This window comes from Mus musculus, chromosome 7 (assembly GCF_000001635.26).
Source record: "Mus musculus strain C57BL/6J chromosome 7, GRCm38.p6 C57BL/6J".
In the NCBI taxonomy this organism is placed as follows: domain Eukaryota; kingdom Metazoa; phylum Chordata; class Mammalia; order Rodentia; family Muridae; genus Mus; species Mus musculus.
In genome coordinates this window covers 84,399,944-84,425,612 of record NC_000073.6, presented here as the reverse complement: position 1 = coordinate 84,425,612, position 25,669 = coordinate 84,399,944, and the positions used below count along the sequence as shown (strand labels likewise).

The 25,669-nt window shown below is 43.7% G+C and overlaps 1 protein-coding gene and 1 long non-coding RNA gene across 6 annotated transcripts in view; both read left to right on the top strand.

Moving 5' to 3' along the window:
- The first annotated feature begins 8,241 nt into the window (after positions 1–8,241).
- Gm39045 lies at positions 8,242–12,528 on the top strand. The gene is made up of 3 exons (XR_869779.2): positions 8,242–8,454; positions 10,969–11,128; positions 12,317–12,528. It is a non-coding gene; the product is annotated as a predicted gene, 39045 (long non-coding RNA).
- A 1,343-nt stretch (positions 12,529–13,871) lies between these two features.
- Positions 13,872–25,669, top strand: part of Arnt2 (aryl hydrocarbon receptor nuclear translocator 2) — a 165,468-nt gene continuing 153,670 nt past the window's right edge. For 2 of the 5 annotated variants that reach the window (XM_006507239.4, XM_011241655.3), the window contains exon 1: positions 13,872–15,758. In XM_006507239.4, coding sequence (XP_006507302.1) covers positions 15,728–15,758 — 31 coding nt within the window. In that variant the 5' untranslated portion in view covers positions 13,872–15,727. The remainder of the gene's footprint in view (positions 15,759–25,669) is intronic. The other 3 variants (XM_006507244.4, NM_007488.3, XM_006507242.3) reach the window with 3 other exon arrangements.

Below are 25,669 nucleotides of genomic sequence, written 5' to 3'. Positions count from 1 at the left end.
AAAAGGGAGGCTAAAACCTCGAATTTTCCATGAGGGTTTATTTATTTATTTTGGTCACCTTTTATGTTTCTGTGCTCTGAGCTCCAGACGTTGGCATCGACACCTGTTTTCATTTATAAAGCTCCTCACTGCTGCACGATAGCTTTGATGAATGCTGCTGGAAGCAAAGGAACATTTCACATTGAGCAAGGAAGGTCAAAAAGTGCCTGTGAGGAGACAAATCTGTGTTTACTCTTTTGTCTCATTTGAATAGTAAGATAAATTTAAGCATCGTTGGCGTCAACAACCCCAGCTCTTAAATCAGCAACCAGCACACCAAGTACACGGGGCAGCATTAAGTGTTCTCCTCGTTACCTAATTATAAAGCACAGGGCTGAAATCATTCGTGTTCATTTAACCAATTTCCAATTGTCAAGCTCTGTGTCTAAGCTTGATGTGATTATGTTAATGTGCTAATTAAATTGAGTGTTCTTTATTGAACGTTCTGCTCCCAGCAAAGTGGGAAGCTTCTTTGAGAAGTATGTCTTCCCCAATGTGGCCTGCAAGAAAAGGGGCAAATGACTCCTGAGAGTAGGAGATGGTGTCTTTGATGTTCATCTGGCTTACATGAAGTTCATTTTGAACAACTGAACACACTTCTGAAGTGCAAGAAGCAAAAAGGAAGGGAGTCAGGCTTTGTGACAGGCCTTGTTCCCTTCTGGCCTTGAAGAACAGGCAGTGTGCTTGTACATGGGCCACAAGGGGGCACCACAGGGACCTAAACCACAGTGTAGTCTTCTCGCCTACTCTACCAGAGACTACCTTTGACTTGAACTCACTTTGTTCTGTTGATTTACTAACATAATAAACACATGAAGACACTTTAGACACAGCCTGGTGTGGCCTCTGTCACATGTCACACTGATGTTTGGGGATAGCTCTATACACACAAATTATTAGATTATTAAGATAATTTGGCCTCAAACAAATGGATCACAGAGAGCAAAGTTTAACTAAGTATGTAGTTAGTTGAACAACAATGAGCCCCAACTCAGGAAAAGTTCAGCTAGTTATGTTGGTCATGGTTAATTAAGTAAGGTCACCTCATCAGGAATGAATTTGGTCTACGTAATCTCATTGTGACAAAATTTTGTAGTCAGTGTTGCTATAAGTTCAGAGACTTAATCCACAGAAAATTTTCTTATGTTGTAAAAAACAAACAAACAAACAAACAAACAAAACAGAAATATGTCAGTACTTACACACCCACTAAACTATCAACATCACAAAAGGCATGGAGCAGCAGGAGATCCCATCCATTGGTGGTGGGAATGCAAAATGGAAGACATTTAGAAGGCAGTTGAGCTTCTTTGTGAGAACCTAGATATACTCTTGCTATGAGTTGAAAACTTCTATCCATTCAAAAACCTACAGGTAGATAGTTACAGCAGCTTTATTCATATTTTCCCAGGCTTGGAAGCAACTAAGATGTCCCTCTGTGAATGAATAAGTGAATGAACTGTGTATAATCAGACAATGAAATACTATTCAATGCTAAAAGAACTATTCAGCCATAAAATGACATAGCACAAAATTACATGTGTGTTAGCAAAATGAGAGAAGTCGATCAGAACAGTGTATGCATTGTAGACAGAGCCCCAGCTATATGGCAATTCGAAATATCTATGGTGAGAAATAAAATATCAGTGGTTCTTAGGGGCTGGTGGAACGGGAGGGGTGGATGGGAGGAACTCTATGATACTATAATGGTGGACAAACATCATTCTACGTTTGTTAAAACAAGAGTGGGCTCTAGTTGTCAATGATGTATCAATGTTGGATCATCATTTGGATGTTGATGGTGGGTGTGGGGAGATATTGAAGGACAGAGAGTAGATGGGAATGTCATATACTTCCCACTCAGTTGTGTTGTGAACTTAAAACTGTTAGGAAAATAAAGTTGACTTTTAAAAAAAGAGGCAGAAACATCGCTAGGTGACAGGGGACTGAAGAGAGACAGAGACATGAAAATGAAGTGGCCTGTGATCCTTCATTTGATCCCGAACCACGACCTGCTTTTTCATAAAGGTCACTTCTTAGGTAATTAGAAACAAATGAATAAGATTTGGAGCTTATGTAATTATATTATACCAATGATAAAGTCTTGATTTGATAATGGAAATGTGGTTATATAAGCAAATGCACTTGATCTTGAAAAATACACAGTAGAGTGTTGGGGCAGAAAGGGGTGTAATATCTTCCAGCGGGCCAGAAAACATCAAAATACACACAGAGAAATTATAAAGCAAATGTTAGATAAAATATTAATTGGGGTATAATGGCTGTAATAGTTATTTCTATTTTTTTTTTACAAAAGCTTACAAAAATAAATAGCTTCAAATTTTAAAAAGGTATTAAAGGCTGAAGAAACAAATTTACTGCAGAAGAAACACAGGGCACATAAGGTCATTAAATGACTCATTGGAACCAACGACAGCATTCTGAAGTCCTTCACAGGCTTTCATGATTGACATGCACACGAATAGAAGTATCGTCAAGGGCATCCTTCCTTCTGCTTGCCTTTCCTAAGCTAGTCATGTTTCATATGAGTAATCTTCACAGTAGGAAAATTCAGAGACATGCTACATTCTAGGGACCCCACCATGTATCTAAGGATGGGTAGCTCAGCTGCCTTCTTATTGTTAGTTTTTCTCATTATTTCTGTCATTTACTAATGATATAGTGTTTTTAGTTTATTTTATCAAAGTATAAAATGTACTGGTAGTGTTGCTTTTAATTATAACAAGCCTGATTATTTCCTCTCCCCAGCTTGCTCCTCGGCATGTCAGGTACTTATCACAAGAGATCCACTCTTTTGCTGTAGCCACCAATGACCATTTCTGAGTAGTTACCCTATTAGATTCTATGTCCATCAGTTGACATGTGCACATGGTTTGGGATCCTGACAATGCCATTCACTAGTTATATGATCTTAAACCAGCCAAACACTCTTTCTCAGTGGCCATTTACCTTTAAGTTATTCTTCAAAGTTTGAGTGTACATCTCTGCCCATGTGAGCTACCTAAACCACAGACACCTGCCTGGCTGTTATTTGTTTTTTTCCTCTAGTTACAAAACCCCATTAGATCTTATTTCAATTACCTTGCTAGTTGCCAGGTTAACAAGAGAAGCTCCATCTCAGCTTTCTGTGTGAAAGAGGAAGTCTGATCAGCAGGGTCAGCTCTATTTTGCATTAATCAATACTTTGAGACTGAGTGAGCAGAACCATTGAAGTCAGATTGACCTGGGTTCACATGTTTAGCTATGAATACTAGTCATCAGATAAAGTAGAAATAAAAATGACAGTGTTAGAATGTTATTTGAGAAGATTAAGGCTTAAGTAAGATATGCAAATTAATTTTGTGATCTTTTAGCCACAATATAGACATAATATATGAAAATAAGTCTTGTCTTAGTTAAGTTATCATTGCTGAGATAAATACCATGACCAAAAGGTTTATTTGGATTACAAAGTTACAGTCCATCAACAGGGCAAGCTAAGTCAGATGCAAAGCAGGAACTAAAGCAGAGGCCATGGAGGAACACTGATTACTTATCTACTCTCCATGGATTACTCATCTTGCTGTCTTATACAGCTCAGGACCAGCTGCCCAGGGGCAGCATCATCCACAATCACCTGGGCCCTACTACATCAATCATTAATCAGAAAAAAAAAAAGATCTTATAGACTTGTCTACAAGGCTATGCTTAGAATAGCCTTGAGGACTTTTTCCAATGATGGTTTGCTCCTTTCAGATAGTACTAGCTTGTGTTGAGCTGACTACAAACCAACCAGGGTATGTATATTATAGATCACACACACACACACACACACACACACACACACACACACACACACAATGTAAAGATTACACAGTATTGCAACTTAAATGTGAAATGTCTCCTACAAGCTCATGTGTTTGAACAGAGTGCCCTCAGATGGTGGCACCATTTGGTAAGAGTGTAGAACCTCTAGAAGGAAAAGGCTCACTGGAGGAAGTTGGTTACTGAGGTTGGGCCTTGAGGCTCTTAGAGTCCAGACTCACTTTCAGTTCTCTTTGTTTCCTGTGTGTGAATGCTATGTGACTAGTCAGCCTCCTGCCCCTACAGCCAAGCCTTCTCTACTGTGACAGAATGAACCTTGAACTGTAAGCCAGATAAGCCTTTCCTCCCTTAAATTGCACAGGGCATTTAATTGGTCAGAACAGTGAGAAAAATAACTAAATGAACAATGTGTCTATGAGAACCAGAACTCAGAGAGATAAAGACTCTATGGAAAGCCTGAGCTATACAGTGTTGTGTTCAATGGTATGGCCACTTGCTACATCAGAGAAACTTGCTTTTGTCCATTTTTCATCTCTCAAGGAGAAGACATCAGGCCTCAAGGAACAGATCAAACTAACTGCACACCAGCTGTTTATGATCCTGCATGCTGGTCTGCTCATTATCCGCCTCACCAGTAACAAAGTCATAAAAGGCCATATTGTACTCTGAAGGCCATAGAGCATTGGTTCTCAACCTGTGGATTGTGACCCCTTGGGGCTCACATAGCAGTTATTTGCATTCTGCTTCATAATGGTCACAAAATTACAGTTATGAAGTAGAAACGAAAATAATTTTGTGGTTGGGGGGTGGGGTCACCACAACATGAGGGACTGTATTAAAGTGTCCCAGCATTAGGAAGGTTGAAAAGAACTGCCATAGAGGATGATGTGCTTGTCGAGGAGAGGTTTGAGGCTGAAACTGTGTGGGTGGAGATGACAAAGAGTGCTTTGTGGCTGGGTCACTGCATGTGACATGCTGTAGGGGGAATTGGCCCCATGTCTTGGAGAGAGCCCAAGTCCTCACCCATTGTGTCCTTTGATGTTTCTGTCCACAGTTCCTTCTCTGACAGTTCTCTCATCAACAGAGGGGGTCTAGAGCCTGCTCACTTGTTCAACATTCATTTCATGCTTTAAATTTTTACCTGTAAACCCCCTTCAATGCTACATTATCCTGAATAGGTTTCCTAGACTCGTTCATTCTGCCTTTGACCCCTAAAAGATCCTCCTATGCGTTAGTGTCATAATTGACAAATTTCATCTATGTTTGCATCATTATCAATTCCTGGCTTTCTTGGAGCTTCAGAAGCAGCTCCAAAAATCCATCATGGTGACTTACCAAACAGCTCCTTTGCTCCCTGGACACTTTTAGTAGGAGCTCCTAGAAAGTTCTACCTAGAAACAGGCGAAGCCTTAGCAAAAGGAAAACATGGGCTCTCAAAAATTGCTAGTTTTGAAATAGCATTTAGCACTATTAAATAGCTTTTGAAATTTTGAAATACCCATTAGCAGTATCTGGAGCATGCTATTATCAGGGAGGATGCAATTCTTTTCTAGTGGGTTCTCCATAGTCCACATTATTATGAGTTGAATAAACAGTTCATTGCTAGGAGATATATGGGAAAAATATGATGTTTTTGCAGTGAATATTGGCACTGTGACCTGAACCAGCAGGTCTTCTTCAGTGACAGGGTCCTGAGTCAGAGGACCAGGAGATTAGAAGAAACAGAGAATAGAAGATAAGAAAGTTTGGGATCCAGAGGTCTTGCATAAGCTATCACTTATGCCAAGCAAGCTTATTAAAAGGTACAGCATCTTATATACTATTTCCAGGAGATAAATGGGACAAAATCAGCAGAAAGTATTTCACTGTGGGGCAAAATCAACAAGACGCTAATCAAACAATGTTACACAAAGGGAACACAGGGTATCTCAAACACGTTACAGCCAGGGCACACAGAGGCTTTGGAACTGATAGCTGGAGCACCTAAAAGGTAGGAAGAGTTGTGTTCTGAGGATCTGAAGCCACAGATTCTTCCAGGGCCTTAGCCCCAGGCCATTACCTGCTCTACCAAGCATATTCCTAGTTTCTGAAGGAACATAGCTCCTTCTCTATTCATCAGGTCCTTGGGGGAAAAGCTCCAAGTCCCTGACTCCAGGCTATTACTGGTTCAGTCAAGCATATTTCTCATTTTGAGAAAGAACTGTTTCTTCTCCGTGCATCAGGGAGATTTGGGGGAAAACCTTGGTTGATCAGTCCAGCCCTCAACAAGATTGTCAATGACTTGCCAATTCGAAAGTGAGAGGAGACTTTGCAGATGCCACTACCTACCATGGTGGTCCCCTACCAGGCATGGTCAACCCCACTGCATTGCTTGACATTGCTATTGATAGTAAGTCTTTCAACTGTGTCTTCTTCAACCTGTTTGCAAAGTTCCAGATATTAAAAAAAAAATCTGTTCTCTGAACCCTTGGGAAAAAGAATTTGTTTATAACCTTTACCACATTCACAGTTATTCCAGGTGTCACGTGTTTATGTGCTTTGGTGGTGACCTCACAATCTTAATGACACTGGGCACAAGAAATCTAAGGGTGAGAATATATTGAAGCATATAGGCCCTGGCATCTTGTCTCAGCAAAGGCTGAGGCAAACACAAATGGTTTCCCAGGTTTGCATTTGCTCTGCCAAGACAGATGGATAGTAAATGTGTCATCTTTGGCATGGATGTTGTAGATACCATGTAACACTTGGGTCCAGGAATGACAAGACCAGGAAAATTCCACTATAAATGACCATGGACCATTCTAAAGCTTTTACTTGTGCATATTTTACCCACCAGACTGTTACTCTTCTGTAACTCAAGCAAATTCACCCACCTATCTTCTCACAATTCCCTAGAAGCTTTATGCATTTGACTGGATTCTGACTTTTCCATCCAACTGGATGTCAGAATTATATGTATCATTATGAGAAAAACTAAATGACAACACCTCTAAGGAAGGCGAGATGGATTTGATTTGATACACAAAAACTTGTGTAAAACTTCATGTGGTGTCAGAAATGATGTTTATTGTAAATACAGTGTGAGAAACTGGGTTTAAATTTTATTTTTCCATCTATATCCTTTTAGGTAGTCTGGATTGGCTGGTCATTGGTGGAAGTTCTGTCCTTTGGGGAGCTAGAAGGAATTGGGACTACAGACATGACCGGCTCTTAGATTATGAGAAGAGTATGCCCACAAACTCAGACAGGGCAGGTGACGCTGATCTTACCTGTGTTTGGCTTGGTTTTGTTTTCAGCTGATTGTAAGCTGAAATTTACTTCAAGTAGTGGGTAAATAAGCTCAGTAGCTACTGTGATATCTAGAATGCATCCTGTATCTTGCCTGAGGTGCTAAGAATATGTGATTGTCCTAGAATTGCCTGAGACTAACCTTGGAGTTGCTTCTGTGCCTTCTCCATTCCCAGGAGTCCAGAAATCTACCAGGGTCACCAGGAAAAATGGGGGATGGCTGGGGGAGAATGCTGATTTAGACAAGACATGAAGGTAGTCAACTTAGATGGCAAGAGAAAACCAAGAAAGATGAGTGGCAACTCCAAATCCCCTGATTGGATTTAGATGTCATGAAAGAAGAGCGGTGTGAAAGACCAAGGTCTGGAATGATTATCCGCTCCACTGCAACCCACAACTCTTCCCTTTTCACCTACAAAGCTAGCACGCTACCAACTTCTAACTTCTGTTACCTCGTAATTTCATCTCCTAATACATACAGCAAGAAACATAAAGGGAACCTCCAAAGAGACATCCTTACACTGTATTCCAAAGAACATTTAAAGTTTACTCCCTAAACTTCTATGGCTGTTTAAAACAGCCAGGTATTTAACCACCTAAATCCACCCCCCCCCCACACACACACAACTAGCTGGAGTAGCTTCAAAGTAAATTTTCTTACTCAGAAATGTGCTTGATTTTATCCAACCATGTGTTCCACAGGAAATCATTGTCACCTGCCCTTTGATTGCAGTCATTTGCATGGCAATGATTAAGCAATCTGTAACCAGTCAGTTGGGTAACAAACCTAGTCTAGCTATATTCTATCAGAATAACCAGTGTGGAAGACAGCCAAATGTTGAATATCACTTAGAGAGAAATTAATTTTTAACTAACCCTATTTATTCTCTTGACATTTGAAAGCAAAGTTACCTGTTTATATAATACAAGAAAAGATCAAATACAGATATTTGGCATGCCTTACTAAAAGGCCTAAAGAACTGTGGTAGGGGAAAATAAATACTGCTCTCCTTTGTAAGACTTCCAGTTTGAATGAACACCACAGGAAAATAGTTAGCCATTAAAATCAGGGACTGGGGAGATGGTTCAGTGGATAAAGTGCTTACTGTCCAAGTGTGAGGACTAGAACTGGGATCCCTAGAACCCAGCTAAAGCTGCATATGATGACACTCATCTTTAATCCCAGCATTCCTATGGCAAGATAGGAGGCAGAGCAAGGAGCAACCTGAAAAGTCCAAGAGCCAGCTAGCCTGCTCTAGGCAGAGATGAACCAAAGAGATTCTGCCTCATACAAGATGGAAGGTAAGAACTCAAACCCAAGGTTGTCCTCTGACTCCCACCTGTGCCCTTGATGCAAACTATCCACAATCATGCATAAACAGCCCCCATGTACAAGTAAATCAAAATAATTTCATAGATGTAACATTTCTTCATAAGGATTAAATCAGAAATGCCAGTAAAGTAACAGTGCTAAAATGATTTGAGAGTCAGAAGGTAGTTTACAAGGAGTTAGAGTCCCCACTGGAAAACTCCCTCCCTCCCCTTTCTTTCTTTCTTTCTTTCTTTCTTTCTTTCTTTCTTTCTTTCTTTCTTTCTTTCTTTCTTTCTTTCTCTTTCTTTCTTTCTCTTTCTTCCTTTCTTTCTTTCTTTCTTTCTTTCTTTCTTTCTTTCTTTCTTTCTATATTTTAAGTCTTCTTTGTGGTGTCAGCCTCAGGCTTCACCAGGAGATATCTCCTTCCTGCACAATCCTGCGTCATCTCCCAAGATGGGACAGCCATGATCATCTGCCCCATGGACAAACTAAGCAAACCAAGGGGCAACCAACCTTTCATACCATTTTGTCATACCATTCTATATCTGGGGTGAAGGATGGGGTAAAACAGCTCTCTAAACATTTGGACTCTGTCTGTCAGGGACTATGTTTTTCACCATGGGAAAGAAGGTGAAGCAATGATAGCCAGAAGAGGGGAAGAAGAAGAAGAAGAAGAAGAAGAAGAAGAAGAAGAAGAAGAAGAAGAAGAAGAAGAAGAAGAAGAAGAAGAAGTAGAAGAAGAAGCAGCCAAATCAGTTTTGATGAAGTTCAAGAATCTGGTTTTAGTTTTCCTTGAGTCTAACTAGATCCCTCCCCTCTGTGTTTTGGTTCTCCATCTTTTCTTTCAATGACCTGGGTATAGTTATCATTTCACCAGGAAGCTCATTACTCTAAGATAGTTGAACGGGGGAGATTTCATGTGCAGAGAAACTCTCATTAATTCATTCAAAGATTTTTTTAAAAGATGAATTCTAAGTTCATTTACGTTTGTTTGTTCTTCTTAATAACCATTATTGATTATTTTTCCCTCTAGATGCAGCTTTTGATGGACAGTGCTGCCATTACAGTTTTTCCAATTTATGAGTTGCTTCCTTCATTTTTCTTTCCTATTTGCTCTTTGGTGATTTGAATGAGAATTCCCCCTCCCTCATCTATTTGAATATTGGATTCCCAGTTGGTGGAATTGTTTGGAAAGGATTAGGAGGTGTGGCCTTGTTGGAAGAGGCATGCCACTGGCAGGGGGAGGGGGGAGCCTTTGAGGTTTCAAAAGCCCAGGCCATTGCCAGTTACCTTTTCTCTGCCTCATGAATGTGGATCATATGCAAATTCTCAACTAGTGCTCCAGCACCAAACTTGCTTGCCATAATTGTCTTGGATTTTAACCCTCCAGAGCTATGAACTCCAGGTTAAATGCTTTCTTTTATTAGATGCCTTGGACATGGTGCTTTACCAACAGAAACATGCTCCATCACAATCTTAGGTAATGAGCCTTACTTAGTCTCTCTATAGTAATATCAGCACATATGTCATACTAACCACATACCAGATAGTATCAGCTCCTATAGTCCTCATGAAACTCCTCTAAGATAAGCATTATCACTATGTTTCCTTCAAAGATGAGGAAACTGAGACACAGAAAACTTGACTCACACAGAAGGTATGTGTCATTGCTGAGTAACATGGGACTGTGTGGCTCCGGGATCATAGTCTGAGAACAGCTGAGCCTAAGCTGTTCTTTGTGGCAAGGACCAGTTTAGAAGCCATCCACAATTGAGAAAGCTAGAGACTAAAACAAAAAGCTGTAAAGCAGGCCTTAGTATACCAGCTTCTAGCAAAAACTCCCATGAGTTAGATAGACATCTCCAGGAAAAGAATACATGACCACAATTTTATGGGCCAATATTGGCTCATCTCCAGCCCTCTTAGCCCTAGTCACCTGTCTTTCATTCAGGTTTGGAATTTTTTTGGACTCATCTTAGAGTAAGGGCTAAGCAGAAAGCGAGAAAAAGAGTCTTAAATTTCTGCAATTTGACAAACAGTAAATGACGTTTAACATCTAACTTTTGTTGCTGTTTCATGATCTATAAAAGATCACAAAAACTAAGCCAAAGTTTCAACCATGTTGTCATTTTTGCCATAATTTTTTCTTAAATATCTAAATGATTTTGTTATTGACATTTTAATCCCACATTAAAGGGATAAAAAGAAACCCCAGGTCCAGGGCCATTGCGTGAGACTCAGGGTTCTAGCCCCTACAGAACCATCTCATGGAGGCTCTTCCTTGCCCCCTAAATAAAAAGCAGACTTGAATCCTCTTCATCTGACTTTTCCCTCTATTTGTCTGACCTGTCATCCTTGGGGATTAGCACAAAGCATGCAAACCAGAGCCCATAGGTCCACTGTCTTGTCTATTATGTTCTCCTCCCTCTCCCCCACATCCTGCCTTCTCCTTCTTTCTCCTCACCCTTCAGTAAGGACTAACATGATGGGCTTCTCCACGCTAGCTCTCTTCTGGACATGGACTTGCCACACACACACCCTTCATCCTGTAATATGCCTGCAGAGTGTGGTAGTCTCTCAAGTGTCGCTAGCATATGGATTACCTCATTCAAGTTCATCCACACGATGACTCAACACTGAAGGCAATGCTTTCCCATTGTACAGGTAAGGAACGTGAGACTTAGGGAGGTTTAGCAAAGTGTCCAGGGCAATGTAATAAGTAACAGCGGAAAAACCCTGCTTTGAGGACAGACAAGGTATACCTTATTGCTTAAAATTAAGTTCTCATCAGCTCTGTCTGCCTAAATCTTTGATTCTTCCAAAAGAGGAGAGACTTCCTAAAGAAGGCAGGTAGGATGGGTAGGGGGAATGCTGAGCTGGGCCATGTGGGGGTAGATTTTGGCCAAGGAGAGTAGAAGACAAGGAGGTGTGTGAGGTGACAGGGACTTAGAAACCTTTCTTTCCAGCAAAGAGAGAGATGGAAAGATGAAATATGAAGAAAAGCCTGTGGATGTAAACCACAGAACTTGTGAAGTGTGTCCTGGGTCAAACACTGGTGGGAACATCAGGTGGCAGGTTACAGAAAAGCAGAGCAGATTCTTATAGGTCTCAAAACCTACCAAAACCTATCACCAGACAAAAGCACACTCGTCTTGTCTCCAAGTAATTGACTTTGATCTGTGGAACCAACGTGGTGGAAGAAGGAAAGAGACACCCGAAAATTGTCTTTTGACACCCCCCCCAACATGAGTACCATTACACATGTACATACACACACACAGAGAGAGAGAGAGAGAGAGAGAGAGAGAGAGAGAGAGAATTTACAGAGTAATGTTCAGAAAATGAATAGAGGAGAAGAGCATAGTTACAAAAACTTTATCTGATTTATTATTATTAATTATTATTATTACTACTACTACTACTACTACTATTTGAAACAGGGTCTTCCTCTGTAGATGTGGCTGGCTGGGACTTATATAACCCAGGCTGCTTTCAAACTTGCAATAATCTTTCAACAACAGCCTTTTAAGACTTAGATTGCAGACATGATCCACCACATAGAATCTGATGATATTCTTGGCTTTGGGGTTGGTGGAAGCTAATTTTTTTTCTAAGAATGTATTCTGAAGGTTGTGCCTGATACGGATAGAATGTTGGTTTTCTATCTGCAACATTGTATCTTCCCAGTCACAGGAGTTCTAATCCATTGTATCTTCCCAGTCACAGGAGTTCTAATCCATTGTATCTTCCCAGTCACAGGAGTTCTAATCCATTGTATCTTCCCAGTCACAGGAGTTCTAATCCATTGTATCTTCCCAGTCACAGGAGTTCTAATCCATTGTATCTTCCCAGTCACAGGAGTTCTAATCCATCAGCCAGTTGCAGAAGCATCAACCGAGGAGTGGCTTTCCTAGGGACCATCAGCGTTTCCCAAGCCTGAGGTTGGATTCATGGTGGCTGTTGTTTATCCTTCAACCTCCCTTTCCATTCACAGCCAAGCTCTTTGCCCAGTCTTTTACTGACCTCAGGTGAAGTTAGAAGAAAATAAACGCCCCTCAAGTCAGTTTATATCTTACAGAAGTCTTATGTCTCTGGGGTCAGGACTCGGGATACGAAGCAGAATCGGTGTTACAGCTTCACAAGTTGAAAAAGACATAAATGTGCTGAGATTTGGGTATTTATCGGCACTATGAGACCCTGCTGGCCATTTCTTGAAGCTTATATCCATAATTATGTGCTATGGGTACACATTTGTTTTGGAAAAAATTGTAAATTTCAGCTTCACGTTTAATGCCTTCTTTGGCATTTGAGAGTTCTGGGTTAAGGTTGAGTGGAACTCCTAAGCCTGCTACTGGTCACAGTCGGCTAACTCTCTTAATTAGCACAGGACCATTGTATTGTATAAACGCCACCACTCTCTGCTCAGCAATGACTAACCGCTCCATTTCAGACTGTTTACTTAAGAGGGGGGCTTTCATCTACAATCAATGATTCTGGGCATTGAACCTACTTAATTCTGAGAGACAAAGAAGTCTAACGTGGGCCTGGTCCCCTATTCCTCCTCTTCGTCTCATCGGTCTCTCCTCCCCTTCCCAGCCACCAAATCTTTGTGCTGGGGGTGACTCGACACCAAATCTCATCTGGCCACCAATGTGTTCATGTCTCTCCTCTAAGTATATTTCCTCCCTGGAAAGTTAACTGTTGGCACTGGTGCTTTCTACCTCAGGCAGTCTATGTCAAGGAAAATGGAATGTCTCCTTCCTTAGGAAATTCAAACCCCAAACCACAGAACAAGACAGAAATCAGACTAAAGAAAGTGCTTGGGTTCCCAGATGTTGCTCACTCGATAGCTATCCTTTACTGCAGTGAAGCAAGAAGACACATAGGTGAGATCCAGTATCAGAGATTTTTCTCTTACAGGGCTAATGAAATGGTTCATCAGATAAAAACACACTCGTCTCGTCTTCAAGCCTAACTGAATTTAATCCCTGGGACCAACGTGGTGGAAGGAGGCAAGAGATTCTCAAGGAGGCAAGAGATTCTCCCAAATTGTCATTTGACCCTCACATGAATACCATCACACACACACACACACACACACACACACACACCACTATTTACACAGTAATGTTCAGAAAATGGGTAAAGGACAAGAGCATAGTTACAAAACCTTATCAACAACCAAGCATGCCTGCTTATCTGTTTATGACACACACAGTGCTACAGTTTTATTTTTAGGGAGACTGTTAGTTACCTGTTTGAGGAACCAGTGAGCCACATGTTATGGCTAAATTGGTTACTAGACTGCTATGTATCTGTTAAGGAAGGAAACCTGATTGCTTTTGAGGTGTGTGGAAAGTTAGAGGAAAAGGAGAACTCAGCAGTGATGCTGTGTACTGTGCACATGGGCCAGAGCTACATGGACAGAACCAAGAAAAGACTCCACTAGATAGATATACCTGGATGGCGAGTCTGATGGGACAGAGAATGGCTGTATTTCCTCCCCTTGAGAAACTTCAGAGATTGGGTGTGGTGCTGCACACTTGTATCCAAGCACTCAGGAAGCAAAGGCAGGAGAATCTTACAAGTTCAAGGCTGGCCTAACCTATGTAATGAGATCCTCCATCTCAAACAAGAATATATGTGTGTATATGTGTAATGGATGCTTGAGAGTGTTGTATTTGGGGGACTATAGAAGAGAGACCGAGTCTCACTTGGTTTGTGGCTGGACATCAGGACCCTTCTACTTAGACACCTGCTGAGTTTCAAATTCCAACCTACATCTCTCCTCATTTCTGTCTGGGCCTCCCCTCCCCACCCACCCGCCACCCCTGCCCCTTAAGTAAATGCACAGTGTGTATTTTTTCCTTTGAAATGTCTTCCCTGTATTCTAGTCATTTCTTCAAAGGTGACTTTCAATGTCATCTTCTTTCTGTCCCTTTTGCTCAGCAGTGACCACATTTCAGGGGCTCTGTTTAAGCTTCAAAGAGCGGCTGCCCCAACTCAGGTGGTCTCTTGTGTCCTTCCTTCCAGCTCTCTCCTATCCAGGAAGCCCTGCAGCCCTGAAGGAGGTCAATCCTGTATGCTCAACACCCAGGTCTGTGCCGGGAATTCAGAATTTTCAGTGTTTGTCCAATTGATTTATTATTAGGGCAGTAGAGACAAACGCTTTTCCAAAGACAATGATGGTTTAAAAACATACTCCAATCATCATTTCCCTATCCTATTTCATGCATGCTTCTTTGGAAATAGTGTGGTATTTTTTGCAGATGTTATCAGTGTTAGAAGGCACAGTGCCTTTAATTCTGGCCTGGGGTGTGACCAGCCTTCCAATCTCACCTAATCAGGGCATCTACTGTGGAATATCACCTCCAGGAATCCCAGTGGCTGCCTGGAAAAACCACTCTTCAAGTATCCCGTGCTCTTATTTTACCAGCATACGCAGATGAAACCATTAGAAATCTTCTTAAAACCTCAGTATGGAGGTGTGAATAAGGCCCTCGAGAGGACTCTAATAAATGCTGACAGTGGCCATGTCCTCAAGAAGGCAGAGCTAGACACTGTCCTCAAAACCTCCCTGGCTTCTCTCCATTCCTGAGCCAAACTCTGTGCTGGAGCTGTGTGCCAGTGCCTTGGAGGGACGGTGGCCTTGGGCATTTCTGGGTGCCTCCCCTTAGGCCCTCTTCTGCAGCCCTAGCCAGGGTGCCCGGGAGCTCAGTGGCGCGGCCCTGGCATGCTAAGTGGTTGCACTGGGACGCCTTTGTTTCTTAGGCCGGTTGTCCTCTGCATCCAAATGGGTCCTTTGCTCACCCGCTCCTCCGCGAGGGGACAGCGCCTCTCGGCGATGTGTCCCTGATACCTGGGGACCCTACTAGGGCGGATAGGGAGTGCGCCGAGGCCTCTAACCTGGGCACCTGCGCGGACCCGAGGAGGGTCCCGCTGCCCGCTGCCCGCTGCCCCAAGTCTCGCGGTGCTACGGCTCGGACCCGGGAGCCGCGGGCCCGGCACCCCAGCCGCACCACAAAGGCTGAACCCGGAGGAGGCCCGGGAAAGGAGGAGCGCGGGTGCGCGCAGAGGAACGGGGAGCGCGCGGGGCGCGGGGAGCAGCGCGGGCAGGAGCGCGGGGCGCTCTGAGAGCGCGGGAGCGCGGGGAGCACCGCCCGCACCTTCCTTTGTGTGGCGCGGCCGCGGCGGCGCTGGCCCGCGCCGGGTCCCCGTCCCCGCCCCCGCCCCCGCCCGGCGCTCCGGTCCCTTCCCGGCAAGATGGCAACCCCGGCCGCCGTCAACCCTCCGGGTGAGTAGCGGCCCAGCCTCTGGCCGAGCCTGAGACGCGCAGCCCCGGGGTGGGGAGTGGCCGCTGCCCGGCAGCATCAGCACCGGCCGTGGCATCCTCGTTCTCGAATGGTGCTCAACCTGGTCCTGACGGCGCCCGCCGCTGCTGCGTGTAACTAGATGCTCGCCCGCGGGCTCCAGAGCCACAGGGGCCAGCGGATGCCAGGTGTCGCGCTGAGCGAGAGAAAAGTTTGAAGCGGGGATTCAACAGGGCAGAACTCCTGGGACTCTTTCGCCTATCGGCCCCGCCTCCCCCACGCTGGTCTTTGGCGGGGTTTACACCTGGCCAGTGTATATGTCCCAGTCCTTTCTGGACAGGAAAAGCCTAACTGGTAATAATGGCCTTCAGCAGCCCTATCCCTCTCCGATTGTCTGATGTCGCTGAAGGTACAGCCTGTGACCCTTGGACTTATGCCGTCAGATTAGAAAAAAAATGGAAGGAGTTCAGGAATGAGTGGGAGTGTTAGGCTCCTGTTGAAATGTGGCGGGGGAGCCCTATTGTCATTGGCAAAGTTCCCTGTCTATCATGCAAGGCTGAGAGGATAGACATGTGACTGCCTTCCCGCTCCCAAGTTTTAGGTTTTGTGTTGTATGCTTTGGTTCTGGAGAATCATAGGTCCCTGTAGATTGAGGCAGGGACGGTCAAATAGCTTAGACCCCGGGAAAGCTCAGTGGAAGAGGTCTTGTGTTGGGTGTGGCCCCAGATCAGGTGGAGTGAACTACCAGAGTGCTTATGAAAGAAGAATGTCTTCAGAGTAAGTTATGAGTGGAAGATCCCCTTTGTCCATGTTGGTCGGGGAAGGTTGAGGGGACTCTGGACACTTTAGCCTGAACTTGTAGAAGATACAGTTTGAAAACGCAGACACACAGACTGAGAGGCATTACAGGCATAAGTCATGAAGTCATGATGGCCATGCTCTAAGCATACACTGGAAGCCAGTGAGTAAGGTGTGAGAGGAAACAGAGGGACCTGACATTGAGTTGCATGGATGTGGCTAGGTCCAAAGGGCCATGGAAGACATGGACTGTGGCTTCCTCTTCCTACATCAAAAGAGAGTTTTAAGTAGTACTGAACGGAGGAGCCACATGATCACTGCTTTCCTGTAAGGTTGATTTGTCAGCTGTGGTGAGGTGATACAGAAGATAGGAAGACGAGAAGCAGGAACTGCGTGGAGAAGAGGCAGGTGCTGCAGGTCAGACTTAGCTGTAGTGGCCTGAACAGAGGAGAAGGAAAATACCAGGAGGCAGACAAAGTATGAGATCTGGCCTTCATTAGATTTGAGGTAAAGGCAATTGAGGAAAGCCAGAATAGACAGAGGCAAGTGCCTGTGGGGACAAGGAGGTGATGAACCTTTCTAATTCCCGTCAAGGAGGCTCACTAACTGAAACAGGCAGTCCTAGAAGAGGCGACATGGAGTCTCTGTCTGGAACACTGAGTGGGTAGATAGCTGGCTTGGAAACACGGCTGTGTCATTTTTGTGTTTTTTTTTTTAAACCACTGAAGCACTTTCAACCTATTCTGATACTTAGAAATCAATAGAAAATTAATACCTTAAACTGTAATGCGATTAGAAAAAGCAAAGGGAAATAATGAAGATGGTTGAGTCCGGAATCTACTGAGGAAAAGCACAAGCTCTTAGGTGACTTATGTAACTCATCTACCGTTATATCACTGTTGGGAACCACTTTGTCCAGTACATTGTTCTCTCTGCTATAGAAACCTTGGGACTTGGGAGGAGTGCTGTTAGTCACTACCTGGCCACCTTAATACATTGTGATATCCAGATCTTTCCTCAGTCAAAAATACCAGCAATTCTGAGCATTGTGAGAATCTCTCAAGGAGAATTTCTTGCACTGATCAGCTGCTCTATCGTCCACTTTTAACTGGTCCTCTCTGATGGCTTTTGGGTCTGTGGGATGTCTTAGTCTTGTTCCGTGTGAGCATGTAGCTTCTTTGGCTCAGAAGGGCTAGTCTCAAGGGTTAAGCATCTGAAACAAAGAGAGATAGTTCAGATTGTGTGAGAAATTTGCACTAGGATAACTGCTCACTCCCTTAAGCAGAAATCATGTGATAATTCTTTAGCTTTTTTCTTCCTACCTCCACCCTCCCCCTAGATTTTGCTTCTCCCAGAATGAGAGCTTGGTAAATACAGCTAGATGGACCAAGAGGCAGCATGATTGGGTTCTGCAGCTCATATGTCCTCAGAATACCATGGCCTCCTTCCTCCCACATCAACCACTGCACTCCTGCTGAACACTTATTTACTGTGATGTGGTGCCGTAGTAGCATCCCGGGAGCCCAGTAACGTGGATGAAGCTGGGTCTTTTCACCTGTCACTCCATTGCTTCAAACCCTTACACTGGTTCTTCTAGGTCTTCTGCTTGAGATTTAGGTTAGCAGCCTACTCGTTACACTATGGGAACGGAGATCTTTGGAGATGGCTCTCAGGTATTTGACATCTTGCAACTTCTAAGTCCTCACACTGACCTCCCTCCCACCCCCTGACCCCCACGCTGTTGTATTGGCTGAATTTTCTCTGTTGTTTCTTATCAGGGATGATATATTCATCCTTTGGAGAAGAGAAGAGCGTTTTAGAGCTGGGGGTGTTGTTGCTGTTGTTGTTGTTGTTGTTGTTGTTCTACCATGTATTTGAACATTTCTGATTTGTATGAAGTTGCTTAGGTTTGAATTAGCCACATGCAAACTGAGGTGTTTGCTCCTGATAAGGCGCGGTCTGGAAGGAGCTAGTATCATGGGTACTTGTAATTTCCGTGCAAAGAAGTCAGAACCACACTCACTCAGAACAGTTTTCAGCATTACACATTCTCTGAAATGAGTTTTTCAGAATAACTAACGAGACTTGTGAGGATTATTCTTGATGGAGTTAGAACCATCTAGGAAGCACTCCTCTGAGCATATCTGTGAAGCTGTATCTAGGAAAGCTTAGCTGAGAAGAGAAGACCCACCCTACAGGTAGGCAATACCATCCTGTGGGCAGGGGTCCTGAACTGAATAAAAAGAAAGGGTGAGCTGAGTGCCAGTAGTCATCTCTCTCTGCTTCCTGACTGAAGATGCAACGTGACCAGCTACTTCAAGCTCCTGGCCCTATATCCTCCCTACCGTAATGGACTGTATCTTTCAAAGATTGCTTTCTTCAAAGCAAGAAAGGGGACTAATAAGCTTGTGCCCATGAAAGGATATCAAAGATATGTTTTAAAGAGATTTAGAATTCCACTTTCCCCCAGTAGAGTTAGGTATTAAATCACCTCTAGTTTCTGGTCTTTTTGTCATTGATTATATAGAACGGAGAGTTGTCTGGACAGGTTGCAGTAGATGAGAGGGTGTTTGTCACAGTTCAGCATTCTATTGAATATCTTTTGTTTGTCAAACTTTCTTGAGGATGCAGAGTAATGAGAAGATGAAGAAGAATGTCCCTTGACTCTAGGGAGTTCATAGTCTCAGAGAGGAGGCATATACATTGACAAACTTTATTTTCTTATAGGGGAGATAATGGGGTTAGGAGGATGGCTCAGTGGGTAAGAGTGTGCTTGATATGTAGACATGAATATCTAAGTTCAAGTGCACACATGGAAAAACATGTTGGTGGGAGGTTAAGAAGGGGACCAGAAGTGACATTTCTGAGGCTTGCTGGCTGCTAACTGAGCTTCAGGTTTAGTGAGAGATTCTGCCTCAAGAGAATAGGTAGAAAGTGATAGAACGAGACACTTGAAATCCTCCCCTAACCTCAGTGCACATGAGTGGATATGCATATGAACATACAACACAAACATGTGCACGCATGCACAAAATAAAAATTAAAAAACCACAGTAGGAAATTATATTTTTTTTCCAGAAACCAGGTCTTGCCGAGGAACGCATTGACTTGCAGAGAATTTTAGAAGGGTCATTTGAACTGATGACGAAGGGTAGAGGTAGATGGATTTGTGAGTTTATGTGGACTCTTAAACCATTGTCTCCCCAGTGCCCTTGGGAGTCCTGCCAGGCACAGGAGAATATGCAGTGGATTAGATCTTTTGACAGGTGCAAACTGTGCTTGCAAACTGCCCTCCCTCAGGTAAAGTTGGAACCCCAAAATAGCTGTGCTGATAAAATATGTCAATGTGATGAAGAAATGATACCCTGAGATAAGCAACGAATGGACCTGATTTACATGGAAGGGGTGGCCAAAGCATTGTGAAGTCAGTGCAGGTCTGTATGAGGAACTGACCTTTAAACGAGGCTCTGGAGAAGGAAGAGCCTGAGGAAGAACACTCGCACCCTCCTGCCCTGACATGGAGAGGCTCCTGTGCAGACACAGTGGTGAGAAAGAACTTGGTAGATTGGAACAACCAGAAAGGGCAGTGTTGCCAAGCAGTGATGATCAAGGACAGAGAGAGCATGAGAGTCTGGAGGAGTGTGAAAAAGCAGTCTCATAGACATGGATCTTGGGTTCAGGTTTCAATTGGATTCTAAAGGTAGCACAAAGCTTTTGAAGGGCATTGAGCAGAGAAGAGGTATGGTACCCAGTACTATAGCACACATATTCAGGTGTTCAATCTTGGATGCTGTGGGAAATCAGATGGAAGTCTTCTGTGAGAACTGCAGACCAGGATAAGAGATATATATGTACACAGCAGGGACATTGTCCTGAACAACTCCAGGGCCTTACTTACATCTTGGTTCTTCCTTGCCTTTGGGCAGAGTATGTCCTCCTTGGGGCAGAGTCATCATGACTTTAGGTAATATGTTGGGGGCCAAGGTAAGGCCCAGGCTTCTGTCCTAGGAGCTGGAAGGGTGGAGGTGCTGAGGAGAAGCGAGATGCAAGTAGCCAATGGGCCATCCTGGAGGATTCAGGATGAGACATTTGAGTTGAGAAGATCAGTGGAGCTATCAGAGAGGCCTAGATATCTGGGCTGAGGACATAAAGAGACATTAGACAAGCTAGCACAAGGACCCAAATGCTTCACGGGTTAAAAGGGCCGCACAACAGATTACTTGGGCTGAATACTTAATTCTCAAGCAGGGCTTCTGGTCACTGCTTTGTTATGTCTTTTATCATCAAAGGAAGATGGTTTCTTCATTTCTCCAAGAACCACAGATTCACTCATTTCCATGTGTATATCTGGTCTAAAACCTGTGCTACTGTATGATATAAGCAAGGGGTGACAGTAGTTTAGAACCTCTAGAAGAGTATACTCTGTGACAAGCCATAAGGTTGCCAGAGCCATGCGTTCTTCCTCAGAGGGCACTGATATGAACTCAGGGTGGAAGAGAGGTATGACATGGGACTTTGTGTTTCAAGGATAAATGGCATTTCCCATTTCTTATCAAGATTCTTTTAGCAAGATGGCTGCTTTTGTGTCTGGGCCGCTCTTGGTGTGATGGGTTGTACCTCTTTTCGTCCATACTCCCTCCTTTTTTCACGACTGGCCATTTTCCTGTTCCAGCTCTTTTCTCCCCTGCCCTCAGGGTGAACTCTACTCCCTTAAGGAAACCCATGTGGAACCCTTTATCCAGGTAATGTGTTCATGCAGTAACTCCCTCCAAGGCATGACTCAGTATCTCTACTGGAATTGAATGGAATAGGAGGCTGAGTGAAGGGTCTCATGTCTGACTGGAAACCTGGGATGGCAGGAAGTGCTCCTGTCCCTATAACCACACAAAACCCTGCTGTACCAATATCCACTTGGTGAGGCATTTGTGAGCGAATTGACACTGAGGGATTACCTTACAGTTTCACACGTGGTTTACTTGCCTTGAAGAAAACTCCCATCCCGGATGTATGAAACTCTGAGCTGTAGAGTTTATAGTGGGCTTTTATGGCTGGTGATTTGATTTCAGTGTGCACCACCTACCAGGATAATCCCTAACCTAACCAGTTCCTTAAAAACTGGTTATATAATAAAGCAAAAAGTCACGCAGCCCACAAAAAACTTAAAATTCCCCCAAGAAGGCAGGGAGGCCAGATGGAGAGGCTGGTGTTTGGAGTGCAAGGACCCTTTGTACAAGTCTGCTGAGTCTTCTTGAAAGATCCTCCTTGGTCTTAATAATACCAAGTAAGCAAAGTGGGGCCAAAGGAGAGGGTGTTCTTTCCAACATCAAATACTCAGTGGGATTCTTTGAGATCCACTTTGTCCATCAGCGCCTCTCAGCCTGGTGAGTCATTTTCTTGCCTGTTTTTGCCTAGACATTTGAATCACCCTAATTGTCACATGACTGAAGGGTGGCCAGGGAAGGTGCACGGTTGCCTGAGTAACAGATTGAGATGTGAATATATTAGCAACTGATGAAAGACTAGACAGAAAGCGTTCGTTTCATCTGACAGTCTGAGAGGCCCTAATCCATCATGGCATAGAAGGCATGACTAAGGAGCATAGGACGACTTGATCACATCTGGGCAGGACAGCTGAGGTGGGAAGTTGCTGCCCAGGTAGTTTTCTCTTCTTGGGATAATGTTATCACTTCTTTGTTCAGTTATTCCTTTCTAGAAAGATCCTAACACCCAAATGTGTACCTAAGTAATGCCCTAGGTGTTTTTAAATTTTAATTAAGTTAAGAAAATTTGATGTGCACATGTTGAGAATATACATGTGCTATGATGTGATGTGGAAATCAGAGGACGACTCCGGAGATGATTATCTCATTCCGCCTCTCTGTGTTTTCCTGGGATTAAACTCTGGTCTCTAGGATTGCACAGCAAATGCCTTTACCCCCAGAGCCATCTTTAGCCTGTCTTACATATTTCTTGAACCTATCAACTTGACATAACTAACCAGCATCATGATTTTATTTTTGTACTTTAGGCAAACAACAGGCAGGCTAAAGTTAATATATGCTTCCAATATATTATTCATAGTTATACAGTATATATTCTCTTACTCTTCTTGAACATTTTCGTGAGGCAGATGGACACTTGATCTTAGGGGTTGCAGGTGTGTATGTGTACTGTATCTCAAGTGAGATTTACAATGAGTAGAGACACTCTCACTTGTTCCTGGGTTGCGGATGATACCAGGATCTGTGATACGGGTCAGGATGCTGTCCAGCAAGCTTTAGGGCACAGGGTGACCACTGCTTCATGCAAGTATCCAGACTCACTTGCCACTAGATCTGTTAGTAATCTCTGACCTATGGGGATAAACTTTCACAGACCTCTGGAGAATGACAACTGGAAAAGATACATAAGGTTCCCTCAGGGTGTGTGATGCATAAAGGGGCTGACTTGCAGGAAGGGTGTCTAAAAAACATGACAACCTTGAAAGCAAGGAGATACCCCACTTCTCTTTTGAGATTGGACCTTGCCATGGAGCCCAGGCTATTCTTGAATTCCCCTGCCTCTGCCTCCTGGGTGCTAGGATGACAGGTGTGTACCACCACAACTGGCTTCAGATGACGCCTGTGAGAAAGTTATGAAATCCATGGTGGAAGTTAATTTCAATGTGAAATAACAGAAGTGCTAGGAGTTTTTCTTATTTTTAGAATGGCATTGGTAATTCTATCGCATCAGCAATTTGAAATGAGGCATAGTCTGGAATCGTTTGCCATAATTTGATATGCTTGATGAATTCCAAGTCCCCCAAAGAATAAAATGAATGAATGTGATCAAGGATCACAGCTGTGCTCTCTTGATTTTTTTAAAAAAGCGTTTCACACCAGAAAACTTCCAATTCTAGTCAACCAACCTCCCCGAACACAGGCACTGTGCCGGGGAGCAGGGGCATGAAAGATGCTGATGAAACAGGCTAGTTGCATGTGGTGTGGACTGAGCTAGTCCCTACAGCAGGCCGCCTTGGGACAGGTTTATTTATGCAAATTTATGCAAATGATGCTTGTTGGTGGTGAGCAGAGCAGGATTATCCTGACTCTTTCCTGCAGGCCTAGGAAGAAAGCTAAAGGAGTGGCTTTGGGGTCTACAGCTCTGTGGTGGCCAGAGAGCGTGCCTTTTCCTAATCAGTATCTTCAAGGGCAGGTCTGCGTTTCCAGCTGCCTGCTGGGTCTGTGGGGTCCCACAGATTCCACAAAGCCTGTGTCTCCCCAGTTTACTCCTCCCCTTGGTCCCCTGTGGCTGCTAATGGCACCACACTCCATTCATTGGTCCAAGCCAGACATTAATTATTTTAATTGCCTATCCACCTAATTAAACAAATATTAATTGAATGCCAACTGTGTGTACTCACAGTGGTGTGCAAACCCAGGCATGGCTTCTGTTTTCACTGAATTTTGCTGTATGGCTGGTGAGTCAGCCATTTATTAAATAGTTGCATGCACAGGACATCATTTTAAAAAGGTATGGTTAGAGAAGAGGGTCTTTGTTTTCTAATGCAGCAGGAAGCCACTGAAGTAAATGCAGCAGGGGTGAGTGATACCCAGAGGTCCCTTGTGAAAAGATCTCTGTTGCTGCTGAGGGAGGACCATGCACAGAGAAGCTAGGTGAGGAGATCAGTCAGGGGCCCTTTAGCAGGTCTGGCCCAGATGATGGCAAAAGGTAATGATGGAGCCTCCAGATATTTGGGGAGAAACTAGTATAGCCAATAAAAGAACTGGTGGCAGGAGACATGGCACAGCAAGCTCGTGGTTCAGCTGCTAGGTGAGTTAGCATCACTCCCCTCTGTACACACTATATAGGGTGTGATTCTTGGAGGCTTGGGAGAGATCATGAATTTGGTCTCACACATGAGACTGGGGTAGCTGGAGTTCAGAGGTGGATTTCCCAGAAACCTGAGTTGTTTCATTCCACACCTACCCCACCTGCCTTATAAGCAGGACTTTCCCCTTTTTCTTCTTTCCTGTTTTATTTTCTCCCGCCCTCTCACCTTCAATTTCTGCGACATAATTGGTACCTAGTAAATGCTTGCTGGATGAATGGAGGAATTCAGGAAACCTCCTATTTCCCTAAATTCTAATTTATGAGGTGGATATGTCCATTCCAAGGGATTTTGATTTGAGTAACTTCACTCCCCGAGGCCCACAGACAAGTTTCAGGGTGGCACTGATGCTCACATCTCCCTCCAGTTGCTGACATTGCTACTTTATGGGTTTCTATGTAGTCTGAAAACAAACAGCAGGCAGGATGCTCTCTTTACTTACTTACTTGTCCCTGCCCCCCTTTTATTAAAAATAGGTTCTTTCCTCACACAATATGTCCTGATTGCAGCTTCTCCTCCCTCTAATCCTTCCATTTCTTCCCACCTCCTCTCTCCTCTGGTTTCGGTCTCTTTTTGTCACTCATTAGAAACATTAGATAACAACCAAACATGACAGATAAAATAAAAACTCACATCACATCATTGTTGGACAAGGCAACCCATAAGAAGGAAGAGAGCCTCGTGAGAAGTCACAAAAATCAGAGAGCTACTCATTCACACATTCAGGAGTCCTGTAAAAGTATTAAACTGAAAGCTGTAGTGCATTCAGAGAGGAGTCTGCCCACCCTGTGCTTGCTGCTTCAGCCTCTGAGAGTTCATAGGGGCCTTGTTCTCGGGGTGTCCTCCACCCCCTTTGGCTCACACTCTTCCCACCTCCTCTTCCCTGAACTCTGAGAGGATGGATTTGATGGAAACATCCCATTTAGAACTGTGTGTTCCAAGATCTGCCTCTCTCTCTCTCTCTCTCTCTCTCTCTCTCTCTCTCTCTCTCCATAATGTCTGGCTGTGAGTCTCTGTATGTTTTTACCATCTGCTGCAAGAGGAAGGGCCTCTGATGGCACTGATCTATGACTATAGCAAAGTGTCATTAGGAGTCAGTTTATTGTTCCTTTTTTTTTCTTGGACAGGTAGTGTTTAGTATTACCCTAGCTAGGTCTCTGAAATATATAGTCTTAGGTATGGGTTCCATCATAAAGAATGGGCCTTAAGTCAAATTAGACATTGGTT